Below are 8,582 nucleotides of genomic sequence, written 5' to 3'. Positions count from 1 at the left end.
TCACTGTGTGCAGTCTTATTTGCTGCTGAATATTGACTTTACCAGCACTTGCTCAGAACCACTGAGATGTGCTACGTGCTTTTGTTCTCTACTCTCAGCTTTATAGCTCTGAGTCAGTGTGAGTAGGAGTGAGCAAGATGGCTAATTATCTGACTAGCTCTCGTCCATCTCATCTCATCTCATTAACAGAATTACCAGTAGGCTTCAGGAATTATAGAGGCTCCCAATCTCATGGTCCCTCAGGGCTGGGCAGAGAGAGAACACTGGCTCACTATATCCACTACTGATGTCATCGCTACCAATCCCCTACGCTTGTTCCCAGGTGTCATGGCTGCTTTGTCCCAAAAGGCACCCTATTACCTATAAAGTAATATTGTGCTTTTAATCAGAGACTAGATGGGCTCTGGCCAAAAGTAGTGCCCTTTTAAGGGGATAGAGTGCCATTTGTGACACAGCCTTAGTGTCCCCTACATTCAGCCCGTCTGCTCTCAATGAGGTATGATTATAGTGGATGATCCTACCGTCATCACACACCCATCTTATCTAGCCAAAGACTTTAGGTTTCTGATTTACCAATTAAATAATTAAGCTCTGAAATGTGAGTGTTCGGAAAAGAAAGAGAGTGAGCGAGCGAGACAGACAAGGCGAGCGGATTTGCCCTCACACCACATACAGTCCTCCTCACCTCCTCTTCTGCGCCTCCATCCGACACAGGTTCAGGAAGAGGTCCTAGAGGAAACAGTGGGACAATATTTTGTTTTATTGACATTGTTAATAAGGAATGGAGACACAAACGGCAGATACACGCCTTATTTGGAACCACAGTCCTCCCTTCACTCCTGTATCAGGTCAGTGGTATTGTTGACTAACCGGACTAATAAATACTGTGGAAATTAGATATCTGAATAAAGGGTTTGACTCCTCTGTCCCGGATCTTTAGAGACCTTTGCTTCCTCCACACCACAGCTGTCACTGTGGATACGGTTGCAATGACTTCATATTTAAAGAGAAGGCTATTGGCTTGTTCTAGTTCTGATGCCAGCCAGCTAGTCCTCCACCCAAACTTCAGTTTAATCATTAACTTCAACAAGGCTGCTCTGTCTGTGAATAACTCTGTGTGTGTGTATGTGTGTATGTACAGTGGGGCAAAAAAGTATTTAGTCAGCCACCAATTGTGCAAGTTCTCCCACTTCAAAAGATGAGGCCTGTAATTTTCATCATAGGTACACCTCAACTATGACAGACAAAATGAGGGAAAAAAGATCCAGAAAATCACATTGTACGATTTTGAATGAATTTATTTGCAAATTATGGTGGAAAATAAGTATTTGGTCAATAACAAAAGTTTCTCAATACTTTGTTATATACCCTTTGTTGTCAATGACAGAGGTCAAACAATTTCTGTAAGTCTTCACAAGGTTTTCACACACTGTTGCTGGTGATTTGGCCCATTCCTCCATGCAGATCTCCTCTAGAGCAGTGATGTTTTTGGGGCTGTTGCTGGGCAACACGGACTTTCAACTCCCTCCAAAGATTTTCTATGGGGTTAAGATCTGGAGACTGGCTAGGCCACTCCAGGACCTTGAAATGCTTCTTACGAAGCCACTCCTTCGTTGCCCGGGTGGTGTGTTTGGGATCATTGTCATGCTGAAAGACCCAGCCACATTTCATCTTCAATGCCCTTGCTGATGGAAGGAGGTTTTCACTCAAAATCTCACGATACATGACCCCATTCCTTCTTTCCTTTACACGGATCAGTCGTCCTGGTCCCTTTGCAGAAAAACAGCCCCAAAGCATGATGTTCCCACCCCATGCTTCACAGTAAGTATGGTGTTCTTTGGATGCAACTCAGCATTCTTTGGCCTCCAAACACAACGAGTTGAGTTTTACCAAAAAGTTATATTTTGGTTTCATCTGACCATATGACATTCTCCCAATCTTCTTCTGGATCATCCAAATGCTTTCTAGCAAACTTCAGACGGGCCTGGACATGTACAGGCTTAAGCAGGAGGACACATCTGGCACTGCAGGATTTGAGTCCCTGGCGGCGTAGTGTTTTACTGATGGTAGGCTTTATTACTTTGGTCCCAGCTCTCTGCAGGTCATTCACTAGGTCCCCCCGTGTGGTTCTGGGATTGTTGCTCACCGTTCTTGTGATCATTTTGACCCCACGGGGTGAGATCTTGCATGGAGCCCCAGATCGAGGGAGATTATGTCTTCCATTTCCTAATAATTGCTCCCACAGTTGATTTATTCTAATCAAGCTGCTTACCTATTGCAGATTCAGTCTTCCCAGCCTGGTGCAGGTCTACAATTTAGTTTCTGGTGTCCTTTGACAGCTCTTTGGTCTTGGCCATAGTGGAGTTTGGAGTGTGACTGTTTGAGGTTGTGGACAGGTGTCTTTTATACTGATAACAAGTTCAAACAGGTGCAATTAATACAGGTAATGAGTGGAGGACAGAGGAGCCTCTTAAAGAAGAAGTTACAGGTCTGTGAGAGCCAGAAATCTTGCTTGTTTGTAGGTGACCAAATACTTATTTTCCACCATAATTTGCAAATAAATTCATTAAAAATCCTACAATGTGATTTTCTGGATTTTTTATCAAATTTTGTCTGTCATAGTTGAATTGTACCTATGATGAAAATTATAATTACTCTCATCTTTTTAAGTGGGAGAACTTGCACAATTGGTGGCTGACTAAATACTTTTTTGTCCCACTGTATGTATGTATGTATGTATGCATGTATGTATGTATGTTACACACACACACACAGAGAGAGAGAGATGTGTGTGCCTGCCTGCATGTCTGTCCGCCTGTCTGCCTGCGTGTCCGTCCGCCTGTCTGCCTGCGTGTCCGTCCGCCTGTCCGTCCCGCCCGCCCGCGTGTCCGTCCCTCTGCCTATCTGTCTGTCTGCGTCCGTCCGCGTGTCTGTCCGTCCCGCGTGACCACCCACGTGTCCGTCCCTCCCACCCGCCCGCATGTCCTACCGCCCGCCGCGTGTCCTACCGCCCGCCCGCCCGTCCTACCGCCCGCCCTACCGCCCGCCGCGTGTCCTACCGCCCGCGTCTGTCTTGTTTTTCAATGAAATAGTGTGTATGCGTGTGTACCTGTGAGGTGGGCCTCAGTAGGAATGATGTCACAGCTGTTGAAGAAAGCCTCTGCCTCACGATCCACCACCAGTAGACTGGTCTCATCTCCCCCGGCCTTAATGGCTGCTACCACCTCACTGTGCTGCATCCCTACTACTGACATACTGTTAACCTGGGGGTTGGGGAGAGAAGAGGAAAGAATTATGTTATCAAAGTACAGCTGTCCAGTACATCCAGAACAGTGAGACAATAGACTTGATGTGAATGCAGCCATGCTGTGGGTGGTGTAGTAGTTAGGGACTATAACATACAGTCCAGTCCTCCCACGGAGGTTTAAACTGAACTAAACGGTTCGGGGCGCTGTAGGAACTAAGCTCTGCCACAAGACGGAGGACTGCCTGTCAAACTTCAGCGGGAGAAAATACCATCTGGAATCTCTCACAGACTCCCACCATTTGATCAAACAACAGAGCCATTATACACCCTCTCCCTGTTCCCATTCCTCCATGTGTGTGTATTACCATACGTAAGAATGGTAGCTCACTAACATGTCCCTGGTTAGTGTAAAGCATTAGCCGTAAAGCCGTGACCTTTGTTACACACCGTTTGAAGTCAGTGTAACTGGAGTGTACTGCAGGTCAGAGACACGGTTAGTGGATTAACTGAAGTCAGTGTAACTGGAGTGTAATGCAGGTCAGAGTCACGGTTAGTGGATTAACTGAAGTCAGTGTAACTGGAGTGTAATGCAGGTCAGAGACACGGTTAGTGGATTAACTGAAGTCAGTGTAACTGGAGTGTAATGCAGGTCAGAGACACGGTTAGTGGATTAACTGAAGTCAGTGTAACTGGAGTGTAATGCAGGTCAGAGACACGGTTAGTGGATTAACTGAAGTCAGTGTAACTGGAGTGTAATGCAGGTCAGAGACACGGTTAGTGGATTAACTGAAGTCAGTGTAACTGGAGTGTAATGCAGGTCAGAGACACGGTTAGTGGATTAACTGAAGTCAGTGTAACTGGAGTGTAATGCAGGTCAGAGACACGGTTAGTGGATTAACTGAAGTCAGTGTAACTGGAGTGTAATGCAGGTCAGAGACACGGTTAGTGGATTAACTGAAGTCAGTGTAACTGGAGTGTAATGCAGGTCAGAGACACGGTTAGTGGATTAACTGAAGTCAGTGTAACTGGAGTGTAATGCAGGTCAGAGACACGGTTAGTGGATTAACTGAAGTCAGTGTAACTGGAGTGTAATGCAGGTCAGAGACACGGTTAGTGGATTAACTGAAGTCAGTGTAACTGGAGTGTACTGCAGGTCAGAGACACGGTTAGTGGATTAACTGAAGTCAGTGTAAGTCAGTGTAACTGGAGTGTAATGCAGGTCAGAGACACGGTTAGTGGATTAACTGGTAGTATTAAAACATGAGGACCAAGAGCCCGAAAAACAGAATAAAAAAGGCCAAGGACAAAAGACTGTTTCCCCTTCACACACACTAACACCACAGGCCTTGTATAACCCTCTCTACCTTACTTTCCCTCTATTTTTACCTCACTCTCACACACTTCCCAGTAGTGCATTGCCTAATCCCAGTACTGATCGCTATTACTGAGACTGAAAAAAAACAGCTTCCATTTCCAGGCCATCAGACTGTTAAATAGTCACCACTAGCCAGCCTCTGCCCAGTACCCTGCCCTGAACTTTAGTCACTGTCACTAGCCGGCTACCTTCCGGTTACTCAAACCTGCACCTTAGAGACTGCTGCCGTATAGACATAGGTCACTTTAATTATATGTTTACATAGTGTTTCACCCACTTCAATACATACTGTATTCTAGTCTAAGCTCATCCTAGATAGCTACTGCTGTACACACACACACACACACACACGCCATTCTATTGATATACGGCCCATACACAACATTAAATAGATATTTATATTCCGGAATATGACATTGCTCATTCTGATATTTCTTAATTTTTTATTTTGGGGGGGAGGGGGGGGGATTTCTGTATATTGTGTGGTATTACTGCACTATTGGAGCTAGAAACATAAGCATTTCGCTGCACCTGTTATAACATCTGCAAAATATGTGACCAATAAAATGAGATTTTGATTTGACCACTCTGCCACTGATGTAATGGGATTATAACACACATTCCTCCTCTAGCACAAGCCACGTTCCCACCAGTCAGGCAACCCCCCCCGGTACAGACCGTACCAGAAGAATATTGCCCTGCATTCCTAATCTGGCCTAGAGATAGGGATAAGAGGACTGCTGCTAAGTAGTTGGGTTTATAAAAACATAATGTACAGATTCGCTGTTTTTGTGTATGTGTGTGTGTGTAAAGGAAAATGTACAGTAAAGATGTACCTGTAATATCTTGTCCTGGGGTTTGAGGCCAGCCTTGTCCGCAGGAGAGTCCTCGTCCACAGCCCTGATGTACTGGCCTGGTTTAGACTTCTCACTGTGCAGGTTGAAGCCATAGCCCGTCGCACCCTTCTTCAGCGAGCACAGACGAGGACGCAGCTCTGCCTTCGATTCCTGCGGACAGACAGGGAAAACAGATCTAGTTAAGCACACAGATCGATGAGAGAGAGAGAGAGAGAGAGAGAGAGAGAGAGAGAGAGAGAGAGAATGTCTAGTTCAGCACATCTACACTGTTACAGTGCCTTGCGAAAGTATTCGGCCCCCTTGAACTTTGCGACCTTTTGCCACATTTCAGGCTTCAAACATAAAGATATAAAACTGTATTATTTTGTGAAGAATCAACAACAAGTGGGACACAATCATGAAGTGGAACAACATTTATTGGATATTTCAAACTTTTTTAACAAATCAAAAACTGAAAAATTGGGTGTGCAAAATTATTCAGCCCCCCTTAAGTTAATACTTTGTAGCGCCACCTTTTGCTGCGATTACAGCTGTAAGTCGCTTTGGGTATGTCTCTGTCAGTTTTGCACATCGAGAGACTGAATTTTTTCCCCCATTCCTCCTTGCAAAACAGCTCAAGCTCAGTGAGGTTGGATGGAGAGCATTTGTGAACAGCAGTTTTCAGTTCTTTCCACAGATTCTCGATTGGATTCAGGTCTGGACTTTGACTTGGCCATTCTAACACCTGGATATGTTTATTTTTGAACCATTCCATTGTAGATTTTGCTTTATGTTTTGGATCATTGTCTTGTTGGAAGACAAATCTCCGTCCCAGTCTCAGGTCTTTTGCAGACTCCATCAGGTTTTCTTCTAGAATGGTCCTGTATTTGGCTCCATCCATCTTCCCATCAATTTTAACCATCTTCCCTGTCCCTGCTGAAGAAAAGCAGGCCCAAACCATGATGCTGCCACCACCATGTTTGACAGTGGGGATGGTGTGTTCAGCTGTGTTGCTTTTACGCCAAACATAACGTTTTGCATTGTTGCCAAAAAGTTCAATTTTGGTTTCATCTGACCAGAGCACCCTCTTCCACATGTTTGGTGTGTCTCCCAGGTGGCTTGTGGCAAACTTTAAACAACACTTTTTATGGATATCTTTAAGAAATGGCTTGCTTGCCACTCTTCCATAAAGGCCAGATTTGTGCAATATACGACTGATTGTTGTCCTATGGACAGAGTCTCCCACCTCAGCTGTAGATCTCTGCAGTTCATCCAGGGTGATCATGGGCCTCTTGGCTGCATCTCTGATCAGTCTTCTCCTTGTATGAGCTGAAAGTTTAGAGGGACGGCCAGGTCTTGGTAGATTTGCAGTGGTCTGATACTCCTTCCATTTCAATATCGCTTGCACAGTGCTCCTTGGGATGTTTAAAGCTTGGGAAATATTTTTGTATCCAACTCCGGCTTTAAACTTCTTCACAACAGTATCTCGGACCTGCCTGGTGTGTTCCTTGTTCTTCATGATGCTCTCTGCGCTTTTAACGGACCTCTGAGACTATCACAGTGCAGGTGCATTTATACGGAGACTTGATTACACACAGGTGGATTGTATTTAACATCATTAGTCATTTAGGTCAACATTGGATCATTCAGAGATCCTCACTGAACTTCTGGAGAGAGTTTGCTGCACTGAAAGTAAAGGGGCTGAATAATTTTGCACGCCCAATTTTTCAGTTTTTGATTTGTTAAAAAAGTTTGAAATATCCAATAAATGTCATTCCACTTCATGATTGTGTCCCACTTGTTGTTGATTCTTCACAAAAAAATACAGTTTTATATCTTTATGTTTGAAGCCTGAAATGTGGCAAAAGGTCGCAAAGTTCAAGGGGGCCGAATACTTTCGCAAGGCACTGTACATGGAGTGAGCAGATCTCGCCAATCAGAGACATATCCCATCTTGTCACTCAAAGACGTATTCCTCAACAAACAGATTGTGATTAGCAAAGAAAAAAAATAAGCACCCAACAACTCCAAATGATAAAGCAACAGTTGACATGAAATGGAGATCTTAAAATCAGGTTAGAACACCATTAGTGTGACAAATATCCAGAGACAGAGTGTTGTAGCATTCAGCAACCATCCAAAGACCAAGAAGCAAAGTTTGTGTTCTCAATGTACTAAAGAACAGAGGGAACATTCCATGACAGGTTGACGCCACAGAGAGGGATCTGGGAAAAGGAAAACATCCCCCTGTGTTTTATTAGTGGAAATGAGGAACAGAGACAGATAGCAAGGAAAATAGACATTAACAATATTGGACCAACTGCTGTTAGTAGTCACTGACCAAGCAAGCATAGTGCAGTTTTACTCTAAGAATACTATAGTTGCACCAAGCTATATACAGTGGGGCAAAAAAGTATTTAGTCAGCCACCAATTGTATAAGTTCTCCCACTTAAAAAGATGAGGCCTGTAATTTATCATCATAGGTAGACATCAACTATGACAGACAAAATGAGAAAAAAAAATTCCAGAAATATCACATTGTAGGATTTTTTATGAATTTATTTGCAAATTATGGTGGAAAATAAGTATTTGGTCAATAACAAAAGTTGATCTCAATAGTTTTTTTTATATACCCTTTGTTGGCAATGACAGAGGTCAAACGTTTTCTGTAAGTCTTCACAAGGTTTTCACACCGTTGCTGGTATTTTGGCCCATTCCTCCATGCAGATCTCCTCTAGAGCAGTGATGTTTTGGGGCTGTTGCTGGGCAACACGGACTTTCAACTCCCTCCAAAGATTTTCTATGGGGTTGAGAACTGGAGACTGGCTAGGCCACTCCAGGACCTTGAAATGCTTCTTACGAAGCCACTCCTTCGTTGCCCGGGCAGTGTGTTTGGGATCATTGTCATGCCGAAAGACCCAGCCACGTTTCATCTTCAATTCCCTTGCTGATGGAAGGAGGTTTTCACTCAAAATCTCACGATACATGGCCCCATCCATTCTTTCCTTTACACGGATCAGTCGTCCTGGTCCCTTTGCAGAAAAACAGCCCCAAAGCATGATGTTTCCACCCCTATGCTTCACAGTAGGTATGGTGTTCTTTGGATGCAACTCAGCATTCTTT

At 44.2% G+C, this 8,582-nt stretch overlaps 1 protein-coding gene across 1 annotated transcript in view; it reads right to left on the bottom strand.

The window, feature by feature from the left end:
- Positions 1 to 8,582, bottom strand: part of LOC139381235 (Na(+)/H(+) exchange regulatory cofactor NHE-RF1-like) — a 50,049-nt gene that overhangs the window by 11,963 nt on the left and 29,504 nt on the right. The window contains exons 2-4 of the mRNA XM_071124699.1: positions 5,459 to 5,629; positions 3,110 to 3,263; positions 686 to 729 (exon numbers count right to left, since the gene is read on the bottom strand). Coding sequence (XP_070980800.1) covers positions 686 to 729; positions 3,110 to 3,263; positions 5,459 to 5,629 — 369 coding nt within the window. The remainder of the gene's footprint in view (positions 1 to 685; positions 730 to 3,109; positions 3,264 to 5,458; positions 5,630 to 8,582) is intronic.

Source organism: Oncorhynchus clarkii, chromosome 23 (genome assembly GCF_045791955.1).
Source record: "Oncorhynchus clarkii lewisi isolate Uvic-CL-2024 chromosome 23, UVic_Ocla_1.0, whole genome shotgun sequence".
NCBI classification, from domain to species: Eukaryota; Metazoa; Chordata; class Actinopteri; order Salmoniformes; family Salmonidae; genus Oncorhynchus; species Oncorhynchus clarkii.
The sequence above is the reverse complement of the archived record's forward strand: the minus strand, read 5'-3'. Positions and strand labels throughout refer to the sequence as shown.